This window comes from Odontesthes bonariensis, chromosome 6 (genome assembly GCF_027942865.1).
Source record: "Odontesthes bonariensis isolate fOdoBon6 chromosome 6, fOdoBon6.hap1, whole genome shotgun sequence".
NCBI lineage: Eukaryota > Metazoa > Chordata > Actinopteri > Atheriniformes > Atherinopsidae > Odontesthes > Odontesthes bonariensis.
This window is the reverse complement of record NC_134511.1, coordinates 24,923,149-24,948,957: the sequence shown is the minus strand read 5'-3', so window position 1 is coordinate 24,948,957 and position 25,809 is coordinate 24,923,149. Positions and strand designations below refer to the sequence as shown.

At 40.7% G+C, this 25,809-nt stretch overlaps 1 protein-coding gene across 7 annotated transcripts in view; it reads left to right on the top strand.

Moving 5' to 3' along the window:
- pdzd2 (PDZ domain containing 2) overlaps nt 1-25,809 on the top strand; it is an 86,895-nt gene that overhangs the window by 42,230 nt on the left and 18,856 nt on the right. For 6 of the 7 annotated variants that reach the window (XR_012769930.1, XM_075468123.1, XM_075468125.1 and 3 more), the window contains exons 8-20: nt 113-212; nt 2,156-2,340; nt 4,394-4,513; nt 6,940-7,054; nt 7,701-7,774; nt 8,063-8,285; nt 10,005-10,122; nt 10,219-10,351; nt 12,098-12,185; nt 12,385-12,488; nt 14,257-14,422; nt 14,519-14,997; nt 15,148-15,292. Coding sequence is in view for 6 of the 7 variants with exons in the window: in XM_075468123.1 (XP_075324238.1) it covers nt 113-212; nt 2,156-2,340; nt 4,394-4,513; nt 6,940-7,054; nt 7,701-7,774; nt 8,063-8,285; nt 10,005-10,122; nt 10,219-10,351; nt 12,098-12,185; nt 12,385-12,488; nt 14,257-14,422; nt 14,519-14,997; nt 15,148-15,292 (2,050 nt within the window). In the remaining variant the exon portion in view is untranslated. The remainder of the gene's footprint in view (nt 1-112; nt 213-2,155; nt 2,341-4,393; nt 4,514-6,939; nt 7,055-7,700; nt 7,775-8,062; nt 8,286-10,004; nt 10,123-10,218; nt 10,352-12,097; nt 12,186-12,384; nt 12,489-14,256; nt 14,423-14,518; nt 14,998-15,147; nt 15,293-25,809) is intronic. The other variant, XM_075468121.1, reaches the window with a different exon arrangement.

Below are 25,809 nucleotides of genomic sequence, written 5' to 3'. Positions count from 1 at the left end.
CAACAAAGAGTCAAATGTGCCAAACAACCAGGCAGACTAATAGTCAGTGGCAATCCTTAGTTGATTAAAGAAAAAAAAAAGATTAAGACAACTTTTCTGTGTGTCTTTGCAGTTGACTCACCTGGAGAAACGAGAGGAGTTAAATCAGGGGGAGAAACCCAAAAGAGCCTGCTGCAGTTCCACAAGCATGAAGCTGTGCAGCCAATCCCAAGGTTGGTGCTTAATGTAGAAAAAAACAAACAAACAAAAAAAAACTTAAATGCTATGTTGACCTCTTGATTTTCTTATTATGTTATAAAACAAGTGCTTTTCCTGTGATTATTTACATTTTTTTCCCAACATCATTAGACACCTTAATTCACAATTTATTCCAAAATGCACTTTGTGTAGATTCAATGATTTCAAAGATTTATGTCTACACCACTGTTCTATATATATCCAATGAAATGTAGAATATTAACTATTCATTTGTTTTAGTTTTTTCCTTTCACATTTACTCTCAACTTATTTTTTTAAAGATACAAGATGGGGTCTTTAAAGTATTTTTCTAATTCACTGCTTTGTTCGGATGATTGCTTTGTTTGTAGAAGTATGGACGAAATGTTGCGATATGTCGTGTTTGCAAAGAGAAAAAAAAAAATCTGTGATACGCCTAAACCAGTATTTCCCAATCTTGTTTTTGGGTGCCCCTACCTGCATACTTTACTTAGTTCCCTGCTCCAAAAGACCTGATTACATTTTTTCCATCCAGTCCACTTATTCAAAACTGGGTGATGGGGCCAACAGTTTGAGCAGACTTTTACAGACCCTCTATGGCCAGGTCCCTTCCAGGAGGACACAAAGATGCAAAATTATATATTACATATATTACATATAATTTATATTACATATAAATTATATGTAAAACGGGTTGGTGACCTCCAGTGGACGGTTATACAAGGATAGATAGCTACAAACAGGCACAGGGCCCACTTTGACCCTACTGCTGGTGAGGGATGTCCTTTTTGTGATCCAAAGGAACCGCTGGAACAGTTATTCATTTCTTGTTCAAGGTTAAAAGGCCTGTTTAGTTTTTTTTGCAAGACCTGGTCGAAGCCCTTGGTGAGCTTTTTTCCACAGCTGTCTTTATCTTTGGCCCTAAATACTAAAAAAAAAAGCAAAATTATAATTATTTTCCTGTTTGGAATGGAAAAGCTGCCAATTTGGAAGACAAGAAAAAATAAAATGCTTGGACAAGGTTTTGCAGATATGGTGCATAGCTTAAAGGGAATGGTTGCATTGAGACTGAAAGTGGAGTATGGTTTTTATCATGTTACTTACATTTCTAATTCCCCTCAAGTCTGTAAACCTCTCAAATTGCGTTATGTTCATTGGGGAAAGATGACTTTTTTACTATTTTTATGTTTCATGATGTTCATATGCTGATAGGTGAATGTGATTTTAGTGCTTGAAGTGACTTTTTGACTGACATTGTTGTTTTTTGAATTGTGAGAAATAAATGTGTTGTTAAAGGTCTTTCTTTCATTTTGATTTCTGTTTTAATATTCAGCCCTCACAGATGCATTGCTGGACAAATAGTGAACACAGGACTCAGTAGGCTGAGCTACCCTATAGTACTTTAAAAGGATAGTTCGCCTCTTTTGACATGAAGCTGTATGACATCCCATATTAGCAATATCAGTTATGAACATTGACTTACCCCCTGCTGCGTCCTTTGAGCCGAGTTCCAGCCTCGTTTTGGCGTTGATGAAGGTAGTCCAGCTAGTTGGCTGGGGCTTAAAAAATAAAGCGTCTTGCTTCTCAAAACAATATGCGTTCAAAAGAGTAATACATTTGCATCAGAAAATCGTTCAGCAAAAAAAGTCAGACCTCACAATCGGTTGGCACTATTTCCTCTCCCTTCGTATCACTGCCTGCTGCCGACAGCCGCACCTGTTACGGTGTTTGCTGCTCGGAAGCAGGAGACTGCTCAGTCTGCACTTCGGTCTGCACGCTCTACACAGCACACATCTCCTGAATTGGATAGAAGGGGAATAGATGGTTATCTAGTTTATCTTTATCTTGTACATTTTGTTTTGAAAAACATTGAAGAAAAATAAATTTGAAAAAACTTTGCAACTTCAGTGCACAACATTTAAACTCATTCTTTGTCCAGGTTCATGGGGAAGCGGTCGCTTGCAGTCAGTGGGTGAGGATGGTGAGCTGTTTTTGGAAGCTGGTATGAGTAGCAATGAAGTGCCAGAGAAGCCTGTGCCAGAGAAGCCTGTGCCAGAGAAGCCTGCGCCTGGCTGCCGTAAACACTCATTACCTCAGCAGCTAGATACTATTGGATTGAGACAGGTAAGTGAATGCCTCACCTCACATGCATGATAACTTTGCAAAAGTTTCAAAGTCTATCGTCTCATGTAATTTTCATGTTTATTTATGGGTTTTGGGGGTTAGCAGCAGGTGGGAAGCTGCAGAGAAGTGTGTAGGACTACAACTCTGCATCCTGGTCTGAGCCCTGGGTTGTCATATTTTAGGGTGACAAATAAATTCGTCCATATTTCTAGAAATGAGAGCCGCTCCTTCCAAAGTGGGATGGATGTCTCTCCTCATCAGACCAGGTTTTCTCCAGAAAGATTGCCAATTATCTATGTAGCCCACGTTGTTTGCTGGACACCATCTAGACAACCAGCGATTGAAGGAGGACATGCGACTAAACATGTCATCACTGGTCAGATTTGGCAGGGGTCCAGAGAAAACTACAGAGTCCCACATTGTTTTGGCAAAATTACACACCGATGCAACATTAATGTTAGTGACCTCTGATTGGCGGGAATTTTATGTACATTTATCTTTAGCCAGCAATTTCAAATAGAACTCTACATTGCCCGTTCTGGCATTCAACTGCATTCAGCTATGATCTCTGGTGTCTCTAAAACCACATTTCTGGCTAAGCAGCTGCCAATTACTATGGTAATTATTAGTGAGTATGTATATATAAATGCCTCCCTTTTGTGTGCTGTCCAGGGTCCTAAACCATGCAAAATAATGAAAAATTTAAATGAAGGTAAACTGAAAATTTTGAGACTAATTTCAAAATAGGAGTTCATTTAATTTATTTATCTTTTAAGAACAAAGTTGGACAGCTAAGCTCAAATATCTGAGTACTTCAGAGGTAATAATCAGCTGATGATATCCAATGTGCTTGGATGAGTCCACAAACTAATTTGCGTTGGTCTTTGTAAATCATTTTGTTTATCATTGAAATAAGATGAAATGAGGGGGTTGCATCCAAGTTCATAGATCAGCACGATGTAAGTAGATGATACAAATGTATTCCGCTTAGTAAATCTGACCCTTAGTCAGACTTTGAAAACTCATCTTCTTAAGTAAGTAAGTATGTAAATTATTAAATGGATTATTAAAATAGATAAGACATTAAATAAATACATAAACGACTGAAACATGAATTATTTTTTAGAATCAAGTCTTGGGAGTTGTATTACTTGTCTGTGATTGGAAAATTGATTGGAAAAAAACTGTTTGTGAATAAGAATCACAATAAATGATCTTACGTTGCAAACAAGGCACCAATATAAAAAAGCTGTTTGCCACATGTGACAAGTGTACAGCCATATTTCTGAAAAGGGATGAAGAGGCAGATGAACATATGAGCACAGTGTTTGATGGAAGGATTTCAAGTAGCGCTACCTCACACATGTACTAAAAGTACATTATATGTACATGTGATATATGAATAGATTACACAAACACACATTCTTGAGCAGCCATCCTTACAAAAAAACAACATTGCTTAAACTTGTATTCAGTATGTACAGCCTAACCAACCAACACAAATCCAAACCCAGTTACTAACCTGCACACCTTTGCCCCAACGCTAACCAGGACCTCAGAAGTGACGTTATGCATTAATGGGACTGGGCTTCTGTCCCTATAAGGACTACTAGTCCTTAAAAAGTCAGTGATTATACAAGAAAAAGTCCTAATAGAGTAAGAAAAACAAGAACAAACTCACACACAGAACTTAATCAAAAACTGGCTGTCATGACAACAATCACAAAGAGATCTGTAATAATTACTATGTTAATAAGGGCTAATTGAGAAAAAGAAATAAAACCCAACAGAATAACATTCAGAATAATATACATATGATATGTATAACAGAGAATAATAATTAAATCTGAGAAATCCAACTGAAGATGCATAGATATAGTAGCAGCATCAAACTTAACAAGGCAGCAATCTGAGGCAAAAGTACAGTCATCATCTGAGTTCCAATGAAAAAAAGACTAAAGTGTCAGGGCGCAAATAAATATGTGAATATGAATTCATCAGAAAGATGCCTTGATTTATTTTTTCTTTCTTTTCATACTCATCTCCCTTGTAGGAATATCATATCATTAAGAAATCAGCCCGCTCCCTGAGCACTGTTCAAGTAGAGTCTCCATGGCGACTGGCACAGCCATCCATTATCTCCACTATAGTGCTGATGAAAGGCCAGGGAAAGGTAAGTACACTCCTTTGACTCATATGCATAAATAATGTCTAAAGAGTCTGGTTTTAATGTATCCTGACATGATTGAGTAACAGTTGCATCGTGTGTTTTCTTTTGAAACATGAGATTAGTGGAACGTAAACCATCTCTAAAACGTTCAAAATGTAATACTCTTACCATAAAGACGCACCCAACCATTTGTGAAAATAAAAAAAAAAATTGATTCTGATTATTATTTCTCTGAAGAAACGCTCTTCCTTTGGTTCTTCTTCTCAGCGTAGAAGTTAAAGGGTTAAACCAAAGAAGGTTCTGGACCATCATACAGCAGCTAGAATGAGGTGTAAATTGCATCATGTGGATGTTAACTAGTTGGACCTACAATACATTATTTGAAACAGAACTAAAGTGTCAACATAATAACTTGAAATAACAGTTTGTGACTGAAGTGTTGGATATCTTTGGGAGAGAAAATTTTGACCAGTATCACACATCCCGTAACAGTTTTATTACCAAACAAACAAATACAAATTGACGACAATCATCATTTACTCAGGTAACCACCAAGCGATCAAAACCTCCCAACTTCTCAACACAGTCAGCGGCTGTTCTGCAGTTTCCAGCCAGCCTGCTGGTTCTGAGCCTGAACACACTCAAGGCCACAGCCATGTCACTGAATTTCAATAATACATCATTTACACCAACTGCAACAATACAAAGCAAGTATTAGAAGTGATAAATCTCTCCTCGTTCCTTAGAAGTGCAGCACGAATCCTTCTTCTGCTGAGACAGGGCTGCTAGCTGCAACACTGGCTGACCTTTCCTCATGATGTCAAGGCTGTCTTGAAACGATCTTTTCAAAAAAGACAGCAAATCCCCCCCCAAAATTCACATCTTCTCCTCCCTCTCCTACAACTAAAAACCAACATTCAGTGTAGCATGTGAGCTGCGTTGCTCACTGGCTGAACGGTTCAGAAGGCCAAAGGCTTCCGGAGTCAAAGGTGACGTGTGAAGTCTGATGAGTTTAACCATATGACATCGTGTTCACGTTTACTTCACTTTAAATTCTGAAGGCCAGATTTTTATTTTATTTTGTGTGAGACTGCACAGCCAGGAGATATAAAATCTCTGATTGAACTGATCTATTCATCCCAAAGCAATCCCCCTCGGTCAGAACTGGTGCCCGAGTTGAAGTGTGGGTTTGTGCATCTCTCTGCAGAGAAAGACCTCTCTGCTGATGTTTCCCTCGTTTCTGTGTCCAGGAAGCTTGTGATTCAAAACTCCAAGTTTTTATGGTTCAGTAGACTCCAGCCCATGTGGGTGTGAAGACTTTAAAAACATGGTGAACTATTCAAAATAGGCTCACACACGTTCACACTCCTATCAGCGAAACCTGGACTTTCCACATAATATCCACCAACACAGAACCTTGTGTGTGACTTATCTTAGCACGTCTTTCATTTCCTTAAACACCACTGTTGTTATTTTGCATTCAATGGCAACTTGAATTTTCTGATGTTTGACGAGAGGAAACAGACCAAGAAGTAATATTTTCGAGTCAAATTTCTTTTAAGTGATTAAAGTTTCCCAAAACATCCATCCATCCATTTTCTATAACCCGCTTAAATCCAATTTAGGGTTGCAGGGGTGCTGGAGCCCATCCCGTTGGGCGAGAGGCGAGTACCCCCTGGACAGGTCGCCAGTCCATCACAGGGCCACACAGAGACAAACAACCATCCACGCTCACACTCACTCCTCGGGACCATTTAGAGTCACCAGTTACCCTGACATGCATGTTTTTGGATGGTGGAAATTTTGTTATTAAGGTTCCGATTTCTCACTAAGTTATACATCAAAGGCAGCATTACTCTGCACAAGAGGAAGGAAAGACCGTGTTTGATATGCTGTGTTTTCTATTGGTTTTAAAAAGGCTGCATGAATTGAGTTCAATGTTAATAACTGTTCTTATCCTGTCTTTCTTCTTCTGTATGACTCGACCATCAAGCAAAATGCAGATCAGACAAAGTCAACTAAATAAGTTGGAAAGAGAGCCCAGAGCCACACACAGAAGAGAATATAAAAGTAGAGATTTTACTTCCAACAGCAAGGAATACCAGAGTCTAAGCAGGCGAGCAAAGAATAGAGCAACAGACAGCGTAGGGGTGAGGAATGCCGGCAGGATCAACATGGGCATGCAAAGAACAGAGCAGGAGCGAGTTTAGTCATATGCTGTAAAGGTAGTCTGGCACAGTTCAAGATGGAGCAGAACATTCACTGGGGAGCGTATAGAGGAGTGCTGGGTCAGGTGATTAAACTGACAGGAAAAGTAGGTCGGAGTGAGAGGTCTGCAATGAAGGCAGAATAAACCCATTTATGTACAGACAACACGAGTACATGAAATAATCAATCAAAGAAGTCTTTCTTCACATTCACTTCTACAGGGTCTTGGATTCAGTATTGTTGGTGGGCAGGACTCGGCACGTGGACAGATGGGGATTTTTGTCAAAACAATCTTCCCTCATGGAGCTGCAGCAGCTGATGGACGACTGAAAGAGGGTAATCATTCCTTTTCACATACTGGATACACCACTATGGACCACAATATTGTGACCGTTCACTCTATATAAAATGATTTTCTGCCTCTGCTGCTGTTTGGGTTTCCGTGGGTTGCAGGAAGGATATTCCATTCATAGTCCCAATGACATGTTAAAGACCAGAGTCGACTCACACCCACATATCCTCCAAACACGGACCTTTACTCAGGTCAAACATGTCGAAATAGATCTCAGCCTGCAAGAGAAATCCGGCTATGTGTAAAAGAGCATGTGTGAAATATGTAGGAGGAACCGCAGCAGGTTAATGAGGACTACTGTTTTGGCATAATCCGCAACCGATATGTGAAAAGGGAAAGTGATACAGTATGTGAATCCTCCACGTAGCCCAACTTGATCATTTCTCACGCAGAATATGACCTTATTGGGGTTAACAGAATCAGAACTGGCTTTTTTACATGGCTGTGTCTCATACAGAGTAGGATCGAATTGGGTTGATTCTGGAATACTGCTGTGCATGTAGACACACCCACTGTTTAATGAAGTGAGTGCTGCCACACAAAGGAAGTCCAATGCTTACCACTAATGATGATTCATTTCTACATTTCCATTGCATGGGCTCTCATTCTGTTGTGTTCCTGTCTGTGTAGGAGATGAGATTCTGGAGGTAAACGGAGAGTCTCTGCAAGGACTCACACACCAACAGGCCATCCAGACTTTCAAGGTGTTTAAACTTTGTGTTTAAACAATGCTATTGATGCTTTTCAATAGCATTGTTTGGAACGTTAAAACTTTTTTATATTTTCTAAAAAAATTTCCCTTTTTCCCACTTTAATCCTGTTTTTCCATAAACTAACTTGATCTCATATTTTGAACCAGACACCACAGATATGTTGAGAGAACTTTTGGTGCTTTGGGAAAACACTAAATCTGAAGCTCAGTGTAGAATGACCAATTTAAGCTATTTTTATTTTCACTTCCTCAACTAACCTCGTTCATTCTTTTCCAACAGCAACTGAAAAAAGGTGTCGTAACCCTCACAATCCGAACGCGTCTGCGCAGTCCCAGCCTAACACCATGTCCAACCCCCACCCTCCCGAGCCGCTCCAGCTCGCCCAGCTCTAACGCCAGCGGGAGTACACCTGTCCCATCAGGATTTGAAAAGGCGGATGGCCACAGGTGCCCCGGTCCAGGTCCAAAAGACTGCGTCATTATGGAGGTTACACTTAATAAAGGTTCGCTCAGTTGAAGGAGAACTCGGAGAAACATTATATACCATTTCTTGGCTCTGATTGTAGCTTCTGGTTTTGTCCTGGTGCCATAAAAAGCTGTAAATGTGCTTCTGTTTGGTTGTCCTTCTAAGGCTTGTAGGGAGCAACAGAGAGAGAAATCACAGCTGTGTGAGTAAGAGTGCAGCAATAGCATACTTACTGTTTCATACACAAGCCTCTTGTGTTAGATGGATTTGATTCTCCCCAAGTGCAGGACCAACAGACAGAGGAACTCCTTTATCCCCCGTGCCATCAAACTGTTTAACTCCTCACCGGGGGGGGGGGGGGGTGTAACAGAAGGACAGAGGGACTGTAGGACGGGTGGCACACAGTCTGTCCAACAGATAATAACAATAATCTCTGTGGTGTGCAATAATTTTCCTATAATAATTTTTACCTAACTTTATACTTACATTTATATACATATTATTATTTATTAGCTTCATTATTATCATCATTATTACTATTTTCATTACTATTACTAGTATACTACTATTATAACATTATTATTATTATTATTATTATTATTATCATTATTATTATCTTTATACTGCTGGTGTTGGTTGTTTTCCACTTCGGTCTCTTCTGTACATTTCTGTATATAACAGTGCTGAGCGTGAGTGAGATGGAGATTTCAATTTCCCTGAGGGAACCTCCCAAAGGGATTGATAAAGTTATCCATCTATCCATCTATCCATCTATCCATCCAAACTCGCTTATTGTACAAAGCACACAAAGTATTGCAATGCTGCCCAAATATTCCAGCAGCACCAGAGGCAGTTCCTCTCTCTCTGACTTGACCTTTTTGCTCCTCATGAGCAGAACGGAGCAGCAGTAAGGGAAAAAAAAGACACCACCACCAAACACACCTGGAAGCACACTTTGGCATGTCACAGTTCACAGCTAAATTCGGTCCCGTGTGTAAAGGGAGCAGAGCTGAGACAAATGTTCAGCCTAATGTCACAGTTCATTTCCATGTATGTAAAATGGACTGCATTTATGGAGCACTTCTTGTTGACCACTCACAGCCCTTCACACTACACCACTACATAGGCATTAATCCGTCCTTGTCTACACATGTTCTTTTTTGCCTATACAGTGCTTTTTAGAAATATATGAATATACTCATACACTCCCCTGAAAGCATCAAGGCAATGTTGAGTTCAGAGTCTTGTCCAGCAAGAGAAGCCAGGAATCAAACCACCAACCTTTGAATTGGTAACTTCCGGCTCCATCCTCTGAGCATGCACGCCTTAAATGTGATCACAAAACCAGGAGCAGTGATCTGACAAATCAGTCAGACATTAGAAGCTGTCTGCTGGTGTCTGCGTCTATCCAGATGCAAAGAAATGGTGCTGGGTAATGTAGTCAAGGTAAGGGTGGGGGTCAGGGTCTGTGCTCGTGTAGTCCACTTATTTCTTTAGGATTCATGTTGACTGTGAGCTCAGAGACAATGGGAAATCTCCTCTTCCTGAGACACTACGAAACACAGACCCAGAGCAGACAGTATAGCCTCATGCTCTTCTGCAGTGTTTTGTTGATTGCTCTCTGGTGTTGGAATGACATCTCATTGCAAATTACAACACATATTTGTCCCAGTTGTCGTACTTTGAGGGATATTTCCTCTTTCCATGTAATGGTTAACTTGAATACTTATCGTGATATGATTGTCGATCATTCTAGAGTCAGGTGTTGGTTTGGGCATTGGAGTTTGTTGTCTGACCCTGGAGAACTCCTCTCCCGGTATATACATCCACAGCTTGGCTCTGGGATCTGTTGCCAAGATGGACGGCAGGCTCAGGTAAAAAGCTCAGTGTCACATTTCAATTATTAGAAACTGACGCACGTGTTGCATTTGTGGTGTATTCTAACAGCTTTGTGTTGACACTATCTGCAGGCGTGGAGATCAGATACTGGAGGTGGACTCAGTCAGTCTTCGTCACGCTGCTCTGAGTGAGGCCTATGCCTTTCTCAGTGAATGTGGCCCAGGACCAGTCAGTCTCATTATAGGCAGACACCCTGATCCCAAGGTAAGAGCAAGAAAGAGTGATCTGCTCTTTTATCATGTTCAGTTATAGCATTTACATGTTTACTATGTTCAGTGGGCTGTACGGTTAGCGCCGTCGCCTCGCAGCGAGAGGGTTCCAGGTTCAACTCCCGGCCGGGGCCTTTCTGTGTGGAGTTTGCATGTTCTCCCCGTGTATGCGTGGGTTCTCTCCGGGTACTCCAGCTTCCCCCCACTGTCCAAAAACATGCATGTTAGGTTAACCTGGTGACTAAATTGACCCTAGGAGTGTGAGTGTGTATGGTTGTGTGTCTGGTTTGTCTCTGTGTGGCCCTGTGATGGACTGGTGACCTGTCCAGGGTGACCTGTCTCGCCCAAGAACAGCTCGGATAGGCTCCAGCCCCCGCGACCCTAAGTTGGTTTCAGCGATTCTAGAAAATATATGGATGGAAAATGTTCAGCATCTATCGGTACCATGTAGCCTCCCTTTAACTTGTACAACAGCCTGAACTCTGCCGCTCTCTGTTGATATTCTGATCTCAAGTTAGCGCTGACTGAACGAGTGACTGTGTCAGGGTCCTATTAGCAATGGTAGAACATTGTTAACTTCAGCAAGTATTGTGTCCAGCTATTTAAGATATACTGCAAAAGAGGTGCATCCCAATGTACTTGGACTGAGTTGTTATTTAATAATGCAGATATTTTCCATTTATCTTTCCAAAACGGCCTCAGCTCTGGTTACAGATTAATCCTGACTGAGCAGCGGTTTGTAAGTTCTGAAACAAGTTCCGGACTGAGATTAAGTTTGGTTCTTCTACATCAAATGAATTGATTTGTTCAATGTGCTCTAAATGGCTTGCCATGTTACTTATGCCATTTGCCAGGCCTTGTCTCACCTCATATAAAGGTACCAGATGAGCTGTTCTTCGTAACCCACGCTGCAAGGTATAGTGAAAACACTCCATCAAACAAAGATCAGCTAGAACATTCTGACCACCTGAATAGAACTGATTTTGTCCTCTTCATGCCAACAAAAGAGCTCTGAATAGTCCAAACATGGACAATAGAGCATCTGAGGGTGTTTTTAACCAATGACATTAGCAATAGATTCTTTGGGCCCTGTGGGTTGTGGAGCCATTGACATTGGGCTTCCTTCCCATGGCTGCCATCAGATTGGTATCTGAGGAATTTCGAATACAAAAAAAAATAACTTCATTGAGCTATTTCAGTACTTTCTCATGAAGTTTCCTTTTATTCACTTTCAAAGTTTATTCTTTCTGGATTTTCCATTAGAATGTTTACTAGCCATATATTTGTTGCTTTTGTGCTTTTGTGCGGCGGCCGTGGCTCAGTGGTTAGAGTGGGTCGTCCAATAACCGGACAGTTAGTGGTTCGATTCCCACTCTCATCACTTAAGAATTGGTGGAACTGACAGCTGGAGTCATTCCACCTCCTTGCCACGGCCGAGGTGCCCTTGAGCAAGGCACCGTACCCCCCATGCTCCCTGGGCGCTGTGAATGGCTGCCCACCGCTCCAGTGTATGGCATCTGTCTCCATGAGTGTGACGCTGTGCATGTGCATGTGTGTTCAACAGGGGCCAACCTGGATGGGTTAAAAGCCGAGGACAAACTTTGTGTATTTCCCAGCATGTACATGACAATAAAATCTGATCTGATCTTAATTTTTGGTAGCTGCCAAAATGGTGTTTTTCATTGTTTTTCATTGTTGCAGTGATACAATGAAAACACTCCTGTGTTTTGTCATTTCTCAGGTATCAGAGCATGAGATGGATCACATTATTGCTCAAACTAAAAACAAGGACAAAATGAACCGAAACAGACACTCGTCTCATTCCCAAGGTCTTATCTTTTTTTTTATCTTATCTCTTTTTTATTCATTCTCACACTCGACTCATTTAATGTCATTTTACAGATGTCCATTTCACAATAACATAGTTCAGCTTAATGTTCAGCAGCATGGCTACGGTGCACAAAATATTTTCTATGCTTCACGTATGTGATCTCATTAGGGTTCAACCCCCCTGACTTTAATCTATAGGTTTGTCCGGTAAGAGCCCCCAGCCAGCTGAGAAGGACAGGCAGGGAAACATCTTCCCTTCACTCAGCTGGACCATGAAGAGATTCCTTGAGCCTGCCAGTCGAGTGAGTATTCATTTAATACTGATGTTTTATAGATGTAACCGGTATGAAACCTCTGCGTTGTGTTAAGGCTTGTACGAATGGAGACCACGCCGCTGCTCTTTCCAAGGTCTTTATTTTCCTAAACCTTTCCTCACCGAACATCAGAAAAAAGAGGAAGAGTTTAGGCGGGACCGTGTCTTTTGTAGCGGATGTTGCTCCCCCATAAAAGAATGTACAGAAACAGAAAAAGAAAACAAAAGTTCCACCTGACTAGTCTTATAAATGTCAGGTTAAAAACAATAATTCTGTAGAATTATAAATAAACCAAATTACACAGAGTATGAAATTCCTTTCTCTTAAAGGAGAACCTCGGTATTTTCAACATTAAGCCTCTTTTCTGAGTCGTCTGCAATGTTTTAGAACCCCCCTCACCGCTTTTTTGATGTTTACTGCTGTCTCCGGTATTTGCCTAATTTTGATTCATCTCAACCTGCTTCAGAATGGCAAGTATTGTGCATGTCCTAAAAGGTCCGTAAAAGCACCATAAACGTCCGTTTTCAAAATCATCAACTCACCGGAGTGGTTACTGGTGTGCACTGGTAATCCATATCAAATTTCGTTGCGAAAAGTTGCTTCTGTCGTGTTTTATTTGGCAGCTCGTTCATGCTCGCACTATTTTCTTAGCGGTGGCGGAGTAATATCAACGAACATCCAGTACAAAATGTCAAATAAAACACGACAGAAGCAACTTTTCGCAACGAAATTTGATATGGATTACCAGTGCACACCAGTAACCACTCCGGTGAGTTGATGATTTTGAAAACGGACGTTTATGGTGCTTTTACGGACCTTTTAGGACATGCACAATACTTGCCATTCTGAAGCAGGTTGAGATGAATCAAAATTAGGCAAATACCGGAGACAGCAGTAAACATAAAAAAAACGGTGAGGGGGGTTCTAAAACATTGCAGACGACTCATAAATGAGGCTTAATGTTGAAAATACCGCAGTTATACTTTAAAGTCTTAGCAGTCTTCCATTTCCAGCTATATGTGTCTGTGACTCATGATGAAGCATGCTTGTGTGTGCCTCAGTTTGTTCTGTAACAAGATTCACGAGTATTCACGAAACAAAAGATTTATTTCTGCGTTTTTAGCTCGTCTTCACAATATTCTTATCTGCTTTCTATGATTACAGGACAGTCTTATCAAAGACCAAAGTCAAACTTAATGACATTCACGCTTTCACGTATTAGACAGAAGTTGTCACCATTTTTTCTGCTTTGCTGTGTATTATAAAGCATCCTGAACTGCACTTTTCAGTTACAAAATTTAAAAAAATTAAAGTTGGCCCTCTAATTAGCTAGAGGGATCAAGGTGAGTTCAAATAAGCTTGCAAAACTAAAAGCCAAAGACAGACAAGTGACCAGTCACAGAACAAAATCTGTTCAGAACTTTTGGAACTTTTGTATTTGTATATCTCAAAGGGGGAAATGAAACTGTTTTACTGGATCCATATATATTTCACTATTTACAAATATGTATTGTTTTCCAAGGTTCAAACATGTATAATTTCCTCTGTAAAAATGATCCAGTGTTAGTTATCTAGTGGCTGCACACCCACTGGTTGCGGACCAAAAAACATCATATTATATATTTTAACAATTTAACAATTCTTCATATTTCTAAATGCTCAATGGTCATCTTTGAAATGTACTTTAAACCTGATAAATTGTGGTTTTAATCCTCACTTCACTTTTTATCCTTGTGTCATTATCAAAACATTGAAGCAGGGGTCCCTGAGCTCAGAGACAGAGTTGTCCCAGTACTTCTCCCAAGATCTTTCCAGCCACTCATACCAGTCTGAATCCATACTGAAGAGCTCAATCAGTGATGAAGTTCTCCACCAGCAGGGTTGCACCACCACAGACAATGACAGCTCATCACGACCGCACAGTAACTTTTTCTATTCTTATAGAGCCATGTAAATGACAAAAACAAAAAAATCTGTTAAATGTTTTTGTCAACTTTGTCAACTTTTGTCTCTGGCAGAAATGGAGAGAGATCCCATGTACAACTCATCACAAGACAAGACGGCTGTCCATCCCAATCAGCACGTAGAACCGCTTTGCCCGATCATTACTGCCTCCAGCTCTGCTTCAGTACGAAGCCCACTGCTCCGCCAGCGACAGGTGATATGTTTGGAAGATGAGCTCAATGATAACGAGGACTCAGACACCACTGAAGTCAGTGAGGCCCAGCCACTAAAGTCCAAAGTTGATGAACTTGCTCCAAGTTTGCTCCAGGTCCTTTCCAATTCTACACTATGTGGAGAAAACCCAAGGATTTCTGCAGGGTTGAATCCCCAACAGCTTTATGGGAAGGGAAATGCTTGTGATCTTGCGTGCACAATAGACACAGTGACCCTGAGAAGGAGTGAGGAAGAATCATTTGGGCTTGACCTAGAGATTATGTCATCTCCTCTGAAAGTTATTGTTGCTGGGCTAAAGCCTGGCAGTGCAGCAGAGTGGGTATGTTTGATTCATCCTCTATCCACACCATTATGCCAAATCTCTCCGTTTTTTATTTTCTTAAATTATAATGACAATCGAGAATTGAGCAGTACTGGTTTTATCACTCTATCACTAAACTTGATGTTTTGTTGATGCTGTTGTTCCTAGGACTCTACAGGCAAACTCTGTCCTGGAGATGAGATTGTCAAAATTTGTGATAAACTAGTGTGCTCCTCTGGCTATCAGGAAATTTGTGAGCTCATGGAAAATCTTCCAATGACACTGTCTTTGGAAGTCAGGAGATCAGTCCCAGGTAAGACCTTGACTAAGAATTATACTTCATATGTAAGTTTTTCAAAAGAACTGAGATGAGATAGCCTAGCAAGCCAGACCCGTACAGCAAAAAGCTTTACAGGGGTCTAGTGACGCTGGATAGCAGTGTGGGCGGGATAAACGGCTGCCTGTCAAGTTCAACGCCACGCAATAGGATGGCGCAACAACCAATCAGAGCGATGAAGAAGTTTTACGTAGTCAACGCAACGGAATGTACATCGTGGTTTGTAGTCTATGGCCTGAAAAGCTGATTTCTCTTAAGCTCTAAACTCTGTAAATATATAACTTTAGCAACATTTGAAACATTTTCAGGCGAGAAAGTAGTCGTTTAGATCCCCAAGGTGTTGAAAATCTGACAAAATACCGGCTATTTACAATTTTGTTCCCACGAATTTGGCGCTACTAAAGCTAGCCGCAGTGAGCAACGCACTTCCGGTTTTGCCGTTCGGCCCGCCGTCTTCGGTACATCATGCTCGCAATTGACTGGGGATTGCTCTCAGATGTAAGTTTACTTCGTTTCCCTATAAATCTAAAGAGAGCTAGCTAATGGAACGCAATATAGCTGTTATATAAGCCTGTTCGCCGGGCGCAGCCATTGTTTACCTCTCTCTGGGACTTTTTTTTTAATTTTTTTTACCTCTCTCTGGAACTACACACTGAAACGTCACACCTCTGTCGTCACTAGGTAGCCCGGCCTCTGACCCCGCTCCTCACGATTTGATTGGCTCGATTAAGTTTTGATTTGGAACTTCGCAAAACGACCACAAGTGACTAGACTAGCCCCGGAGCAAATTCCATTTGCGGCCGCTAGGGGCGTCTAGATTTCTAGGCTAGAGATGAGGTCCATTTCAAGGGTTGATTGGGCGGTTTGGTTACATTATTGGTTGTTAAGCATGTTTACATGACAAAGTCAACTTTATTTGTACAGCACATTTCATGTACAAAACAATTCAAAGTGCTTTACAAAAAATAAAAGCATTGCAGCAGGGAGTGTAAAAAGCATTAAAAATACATAAAGAAAAACAAATAAAATAATTTAAATGAATTTGAAAACTAGCAACAGTCCAGATAAGTTCAAAGATACCGTGCAGATTTCATGCATAGACACATGAGTAAAGAAATGTTTTTAACCTGGATGTAAAAATGTCTACATTTGGAGAAAGTTTAATCTCCACTGGCAGTTTGTTCCACTTGTTTGCAGCATAACAGCTAAATGCTGCTTCTCCATGTTTAGTCTGGACTCTGGACTGGACCAGCTGACCTGAGTCCTTGGATCTAAGAGCTCTGCTGGGTTTATATTCTCTGAACATATCACAGATGTATTTTGGGCCTAAACCGTTCTGGGATTTGTAAACCATCAGCAGGCTTTTAAAATCTATTTTGTGACTGACTGGAAGCCAGTGTAAAGATTTTAAAACTGGTGTGATGTGTTCAGATCTCCTAGTCCAGGTTAAAACTCCAGCAGCAGCGTTCTGGATGAGCTGCAGATGTTTAATGCTCTTTTTGGGAAGTCCAGTTAAAAGAGCATTACAGTAATGGAGTCTACTGGAGATGAATGCATGGATGAGTTTCTCCTGGTCTTTTTGGGAGAGGAAACCTTTAATTCTGTTGATGTTTCTGAGATGTTAAATGCTGCCTTGGTGACAGCTTTGATGTGGCTGCTGAAAGTCAGATCTGAGTCTATCAACACTCCGAGGTTACGAACCTGGTCAGTGATTGTAAGGTCCCGAGTCTCAAGATATTTACCAACGCTGACCCTCTTCTCTTTGCTCCCAAACAGAATGATCTCAGTTTTGTCTTCATTTAATTGTAGAAAATTCTCTCTCATCCAGGTGTTTGCTTCCTCCAGACACTGACACAGTACATCTGCTGGGCTGCAGTCGTCCGGTGATAGAGACACATAAAGTTGTGTATCATCTGCATAACTCCGATAATTGATGTTAAAGTTCTGTAATATCTGACCCAAAGGAGCATATACAAGTTAAACAGAAGAGGTCCAAGAATTGACCCCTGGGGGACTCCGCAAGTCATGGCCACTTGCTCAGATTCATAACTGCCAATTGTAACAAAATAACTCTGGCCTTCTGAGTAGGACCTGAACCAGTTGAGGACCGCTCCAGAAAGTCCAACCCAGTTTTCCAGCCTGTGCAACAGGATTCTGTGATCTACAGTATCAAACGCAGCGCTGAGGTCCAACAGAACCAGGACTGAAACATTACCAGAATCAGTTTTCAACCTGATGTCGTTTAACACTTTGACCAGAGCTGTTTCAGTGCTGTGATGACGTCTGAAGCCTGATTGAAACTTATCAAGACTTCCACTTTCATTCAGAAAGTCGTTGAGCTGGTTAAATACAACTTTTTCAATAATCTTGGATATAAAAGAGAGATTAGAGACAGGTCTGTAGTTGTTCATCATAGAGGCATCTAGAGTTCTCTTCTTTAGGAGTGGCTTAATGGCAGCTGTCTTTAGTGACTTGGGAAAAATGCCTGATGCCAGTGAGCTGTTAACTATTTGTAGGAGATCACTTTCTACTGAGGTAAAAACAGTTTTTAAAAAGTCGGATGGTATTATGTCCAGAGTGCAAGTGGTTGATTTCAGATGCCGAACTGTTTCCTCTAGGATTTTTAAATCAACAATTTTAAATTGTGACATAACGTCAGAGTTATTTCTAGGTTTTAGACACAGATTAGTTTTCTTGTTTGTCTGTGTTGCGTGAATGTTTTGTCTAATTGTTTTGATTTTTTTTGGCTAAAAAAGTTGGCAAATTCGTTGCATTTCTCAGTGGAAAGGAGGTCTGGGTTTGACTGTTTAGGAGGATTTGTGAGTTTTTCAACCATAGCAAACAGAGTTGGAGACATTCTTATTAATCATTTCAGATGAATGCAGCTGTCTGGCCTTGCACAGCTCATTGTTATAACTACGCAGGCTTTCTTTGTACAGCTCATAGTGAATCTGAAGCTTTGTTTTCCTCCATTTACTTTCAGTTTTCCTGCATTCTCTTTTCAGGTTTTTGAACGTAGTGGTGTTTCTCCATGGGGTTTTCTGTTTGCTTAAGGTGCTCTTGATTCTTATCGGTGCAACAGCTTCCATTACATTCAAAATTTTTAAATTGAAATCATCCAGCATTCCTTCAACCGACTCTGCACTGATTGTTGGTAACATAGCTATGGCCTCCCTAAACTGAGCACTTGTTTTCTCATTAATGTACCTCTTCTTAACTGAGAAGCTGGTTGTTTGATCATTCTGAGTGATCAATAAATCAAATAAAATACAAAAATGTCCAGACAAGGCCAAATCAATAACCACAACAGAAGAAATATTAACACCTTTAGAAATGAGCAAGTCCAGAATGTGACCTCGAAGGTGGGTACGTTCTGTTACATGTTGCCACAAACCAAACATGTCGAGCACAGAAGAAAATTCTTTGGCATTACCATCCGTCATATTATCTATGTGAATGTTAAAATCCCCGGTCAAGATAAAATGGTTAAAATCAGTCGAAATAACAGACAATAATTCAGAAGATTCATCAATAAAACTTGCACATTATCCTGGAGATCTGTAAATGATTAAGAACAGGATTTTAGGAACACCCTTTAAAATAAAGCTAAGATATTCAAAAGAAGTGAATTCACCAAATGAGATCTCTTTACACTGGAATGTATCTTTAAAGCAATACAATGTAACTTCTCAAAAAGCCCATTATGGAGCTCCCGCTACAGGCTGCAACTCTAGTCCGGTCTCTTGCTTTGTCGGCCTCTCTCTTTCTCTTCATTGCTTCATCAGTCAACGTCTTCTTCTGTTTCTTCGGTGCCTCTGCCATGATGATCGTACTGACAATGTTGCGCTAGCTTAGCCTTATACCTGGGAGCGTGAGAGGGGTCTATTTGTTTTTGCGGTAGGTGTGCCAGAAAGCAAGTCGAAGTACTTCCGCTCAGCTCCCGGGCCGCTCCAGCAAAGTTACATAGCGCAGTTTTTCCAACTCAGACCCCCGAAGGGCATAAAAGACAGGCCAATTGTAATATTAAAACTCATTCTAGCCGCACAATTTTTTTCAAGCTGTTATTTTAAGGTAGAAATGTTACATAGTATTGCTTTAAATAAGGCAGCTTCTCCCCCACCTTTCCTCCCATTTCTGTATTTATCCATGAAACTAAATTTTGGGGGGGGCTGTTTGACACAATTTTGCTAAAACAACATCCGACTTTCAAAACTAATGTAAACATGCTGTGGCGATTCTAGAGTGTGTGGGGGCCCCAAGCTAAAAAAATAAAACCTCGTTTTATTCCAAACATGTTCCAAACATGAAAAACATTGTTAGTTTTAAAATAGACATGTAAAGAATAGATAAATAACTAAAAAAGACTACGTTGTCTACGTTCAATTCAATTCAATTCATTTTTATTTATATAGCGCCAAATACAACAAATGTCATCTCAAGGCACTTAGATAGTAAGTCCAATTCAAGCCAATTGGAATTCAATTAATTAATAATAATCATAATTCATAAAATAATCCAATTCGTTCATATAGAGCCAATTCAAAAACAATTTCCTAGCTAAGAAAACCAACAGATTGCACTGAAAACTTTTTGTTTTTCGGTCCAATCTCCCGGCCTGAGCGTGCCTGAGGCGACTGTGGAGAGAAACGACTCCCTTTTAACAGGAAGAAACCTCTGGCAGAACCAGACTCAGGAAGGGTGGCCATCCGCCTCGACCAGCTGGGGTTTGAGAAGACAGAAAAAGGGGGGGGGATGGGGAGGGGGGCAGGGGGCCACCGCGACGGCGGCACTGTAACACCATTCAAAGGATATCTGTTGGAACAGGGAAACACGAGTTAATGACCACAATAATGTCACATATACATAAAGAGAGTAAAGTGAGGAAAGGTGTGACAGATGAGGCCCCCCAGCAGTCTAGGCCTATAGCAGCTTAACTATGGGATGTTTCAGGATCACATGAGCCATCCCTATTCAAGGTAAACACAAGAAACTTGTGCTAACGAAAAAATAAATAATAAAATAAAGTAAAGGACCAGACTCAGTGAGTAATTCCCTATACTCCCTATATAGATCTGCTCCTCACACCACAACAACCATCTTTTTACAGCCACAAGCTACCTCAGCCTCTCACCAACTGCACACCAGTCACAGCGGGGTGGGGATGCAAACCCTGGTTCGGGTAGGGGGAGAAATAAAAGAGGTAAGAGAAGCGGGAATGGGATTCAAACCCTGGTTCGGGTAGGGGGTAATGAAAGTATAGAGGGTGCCAGAGGTGGAGGCAGAACAAGACACACTAGCAGACACACTATCAGATTCAACAGACCTAACTATAAGCTTTATAAAAAAGGAAAGTTTTAAGCCTGGTCTTAAAAGTGGAAAGGGTGTCTGCTTCCCGGACATTTACTGGCAGCTTATTCCACAATTGAGGGGCCTGATAACTGAAGGCTCTGCCTCCCATTCTACTTTTAGAAACTCTGGGAACCTCAAGTAAACCTGCAGTTTGGGAACGAAGTGCTCTGTTAGGAAAATATCTTACAATGAGATCTTTAAGATATGATGGAGCTCGGTCATTAAGAGTTTTATATGTAAGGAGAAGAATCTTAAATTCTATTCTGAATTTAACAGGGAGCCAATGAAGAGAAGCTAAAACTGGAGAAATATGATCTCTCCTGTTAGTTCTCATCAGAACTCTGGCTGCAGCATTTTGGATCAACTGAAGGCTTTTCAGAGAATATGTAGGACAGCCCAATAATAAAGAATTACAGTAGTCCAATCTTGAAGTAACAAATGCATGAATTAGTTTTTCTGCATCACTCTGAGACAAGATGTTCCTGATTTTAACAATATTACGAAGGTGAAAGAAGGCAGTCCTAGAAACCTGTTTTATATGCGAGTCAAATGATAAGTTCTGGTCAAAAATAACTCCAAGGTTCCTCACTGTAGAACTAGAAGCCAAGGAAATACCATCTAGAGTAACTATATAGCTAGACAATTTCTCCCTGAAACGCTCAGGTCCAAAGATAACGACTTCAGTTTTGTCTGAATTTAGCAGCAGACAGTTCTGAGTCATCCAGGTCTTTATGTCTTTAAGACATGCTTGTAGTCTGACCAACCTATTGGTTTCATCTGGTTTTATAGATAAGTACAGCTGAGTATCATCAGCATAGCAATGGAAATTTATACCATGCTGTCTAATAATGTTACCTAATGGAAGCATGTATAAAGTAAAAAGAATCGGTCCAAGCACAGAACCCTGGGGAACTCCATGACTTACTCTGGTGTGTGAGGAAGATTCTTCATTTACAAGAACAAACTGAAATCTATCAGATAAATATGATTTAAACCAGCCTAATGCAGTTCCTTTAATCCCAATAACATGTTCAAGTCTGTGTAATAAGATACTGTGATCGACCGTATCAAATGCAGCACTGAGATCCAACAGGACAAGCACAGACACAAGTCCGCTATCAGAGGCTAAGAGGAGATCATTGGTAACTTTCAGCAGTGCTGTTTCTGTGCTATGATGCACTCTGAATCCTGACTGAAACTCTTCAAACAAATTATTTCTGTGTAAATGATCACAAAGCTGAGCTGCAACTATTTTTTCAAGAACTTTAGACATAAAAGGGAGATTGGATATAGGTCTATAATGAGCCAACACTTCTGAATCAAGAGTAGGTTTTTTAAGTAAAGGTTTAATTACAGCAACCTTAAAAGTCTGAGGTACATATCCTGTCAACAAAGACAGATTGATCAAATCCAATATGGAAGTGTCAATTAATGGGAAAACCTCCTTGAACAGTCTGGTTGGGATTGGGTCTAAAACACAAGTTGATGGTTTAGAAGAGACTATTGCTGTTGTTAGTTCAGAGAGATCAACTGGGCAGAAGCCGTCTAAATACAAATCAGGTTCTAAAGATACTTCTAAAGCTGCTGTACTTGATGATACATCACTACTTTTTATTTTTACTTTATACATGCTTCCATTAGGTAACATTATTAGACAGCATGGCATAAATTTCCATTGCTATGCTGATGATACTCAGCTGTACTTATCTATAAAACCAGATGAAACCAATAGGTTGGTCAGACTACAAGCATGTCTTAAAGACATAAAGACCTGGATGACTCAGAACTGTCTGCTGCTAAATTCAGACAAAACTGAAGTCGTTATCTTTGGACCTGAGCGTTTCAGGGAGAAATTGTCTAGCTATATAGTTACTCTAGATGGTATTTCCTTGGCTTCTAGTTCTACAGTGAGGAACCTTGGAGTTATTTTTGACCAGAACTTATCATTTGACTCGCATATAAAACAGGTTTCTAGGACTGCCTTCTTTCACCTTCGTAATATTGTTAAAATCAGGAACATCTTGTCTCAGAGTGATGCAGAAAAACTAATTCATGCATTTGTTACTTCAAGATTGGACTACTGTAATTCTTTATTATTGGGCTGTCCCACATATTCTCTGAAAAGCCTTCAGTTGATCCAAAATGCTGCAGCCAGAGTTTTGACGAGAACTAACAGCAGAGATCATATTTCTCCAGTTTTAGCTTCTCTTCATTGGCTCCCTGTTAAATTCAGAATAGAATTTAAGATTCTTCTCCTTACATATAAAGCTCTTAATGACCGAGCTCCATCATATCTTAAAGATCTCATTGTAAGATATTTTCCTAACAGAGCACTTCATTCCCAAACTGCAGGTTTACTTGAGGTTCCCAGAGTTTCTAAAAGTAGAATGGGAGGCAGAGCCTTCAGTTATCAGGCCCCTCAATTGTGGAATAAGCTGCCAGTAAATGTCCGGGAAGCAGACACCCTTTCCACTTTTAAGACCAGGCTTAAAACTTTCCTTTTTGATAAAGCTTATAGTTAGGGATGGCTCAGGTGATCCTGAAACATCCCATAGTTAAGCTGCTATAGGCCTAGACTGCTGGGGGGCCTCATCTGACACACCTTTCCTCACTTTACTCTCTTTATGTATATGTGATATTATTGTGGTCATTAACTCGTGTTTCCCTGTTCCAACAGATATCCTTTGAATGGTGTTACAGTGCCGCCGTCGCGGTGGCCCCCTGCCCCCCTCCCCCCCCCTTTTTCTGTCTTCTCAAACCCCAGCTGGTCGAGGCGGATGGCCACCCTTCCTGAGTCTGGTTCTGCCAGAGGTTTCTTCCTGTTAAAAGGGAGTCGTTTCTCTCCACAGTCGCCTCAGGCACGCCGCTCAGGCCGGGAGATTGGACCGAAAAACAAAAAGTTTTCAGTGCAATCTGTTGGTTTTCTTAGCTAGGAAATTGTTTTTGAATTGGCTCTATATGAACGAATTGGATTATTTTATGAATTATGATTATTATTAATTAATTGAATTCCAATTGGCTTGAATTGGACTTACTATCTAAGTGCCTTGAGATGACATTTGTTGTATTTGGCGCTATATAAATAAAAAAAAAAATGAATTAATAATAGTGGGAAGGACTCCATCAATCTTCTCTCTGATAGAAACAATTTTATTAATAAAGAAGCTCATGAAATCATCACTGCTGAGAGTTAAAGGAATAACTGGCTCAGCAGAGCTCGGACTCTTAGTCAGACTGGCTACAGTGCTGAAAAGAAACCCGGGATTGTTCTTATTCTCTTCTATCAATGATGAATAATAAGCAGTTCTAGCTTTACGAAGGGCTTTCTTATACATTGTTAAACTATCTTTCCAGACTAACTGAGACTCTTCTAAATTAGAGGAACGCCACTGTCTCTCCAGCTTTCTTGCAGTCTGCTTTAAAGCATGCAGCTGTGAATTATACCAAGGAGCCAACCTCTTCTGACTGATTACCTTCCTTTTCAGAGGGGCAACATTGTCCAGTGCTGTACGCATTGAAACTATAGTGCTGTCAACAAGAGAGTCAAGTGTTGCTGGAGTAAAGTTTAGGTAGCCGTCCTCTGTCATATCTGCACATGGCAGTGAAGAAAAGGATGATGGAATTAATTCTTTAAATCTGGTTACAGCATCCTCTGATAGACACCTTCTATATGTAAATTTCTTCTCAGAAACTGTATAGTCAAGTAATGTAAACTCAAAGGTTATCAGAAAATGGTCAGATAAGACAGGGTTATGAGGGAACACTGTTAACTGTTCACGCTCAATGCCATAAGTCAGAACAAGATCAAGGGTGTGATTAAGGCAGTGAGTCGGTCCGTGAACACTCTGAGAAAATCCAATAGAGTCTAATATAGAATTAAAGTTCATATTCAGGCAGTCATTTTCAACATCTACATGAATATTAAAGTCACCCACTACAATGACTTTATCTGTACTCAGCACTAACTGGGATAAAAACTCTGAGAATTCAGACAGAAACTCAGAATAAGGGCCAGGTGGACGATACACAACAACAAACACAAGAGGTTTCTGGGATTTCCACTTTGCGTGGGAAAAACTGAGAATCAGATATTCAAAAGAGCTCAAACTAATCTTGGGTCTGGGACTGATGAGTAACCCTGATCTGAAAATAGCTTCCACTCCTCCTCCTCTGCCTGTGGTTCCAGGAACGTGAACATTTAAACAGTCAGAGGGAGTTGCTTCATTAATGCTAACATGATCCTCCTGCTGCAGCCAGGTTTCTGTAAGACAAAATATATCAATATGATGATCACAAATCAACTCATTCACTAACAGAGACTTGGAAAGGAGAGATCTGATATTCAGCAAACCACATTTAATAGTTTGATGTTTTTGTTCAGTTAAAGTTTTTGTTTTAATAATTTCTTTTTGCACAAGAGGATTTGCTCCTTTTGTGTTAATTGATTGGGTGGGTAGCAGCAGGTGGGAAGCTGCAGAGAAGTGTGTAAGACTACAACTCTGCATCCTGGTCTGAGCCCTGGGTTGTCATGTTTTAGGGTGGCAAATAAATTCATCCATATTTCTAGAAATGAGAGCTGCTCCTTCCAAAGTGGGATGGATGCCATCTCTCCTCATCAGACCAGGTTTTCTCCAGAAAGATTGCCAATTATCTCTGTAGCCCACGTTGTTTGCTGGACACCATCTAGACAACCAGCGATTGTAGGACGACATGCGGCTAAACATGTCATCACTGGTCAGATTTGGCAGGGGTCCAGAGAAAACTACGGAGTCCGACATTGTTTTGGCAAAATCACACACCGATGCAACATTAATTTTAGTGACCTCCGATTGGCGTAACCGGGTGTCAGTAACGCTGACGTGAATAACTATTTTACCATATTTACGTTTATCCTTAGCCAGCAGTTTTAAATAGGATTCTACGTCGCCCGCTCTGGCCCCTGGAATGCATTTGACTATGGCCGCTGGTGTCTCTAATGCCACGTTTCTGACTATAGAGCTGCCAATTACCAGGGTTTTGTCCTCAGCGGGTGTGTCGCTGAGTGGGGAAAATCTGTTAGAAGCGTGGACAGGTCGATGGTGAACAACGGGCTTGACTTTAGAGCTATGCCTCTTCCTGACAGTCACCCAGCCACGATGTAATCC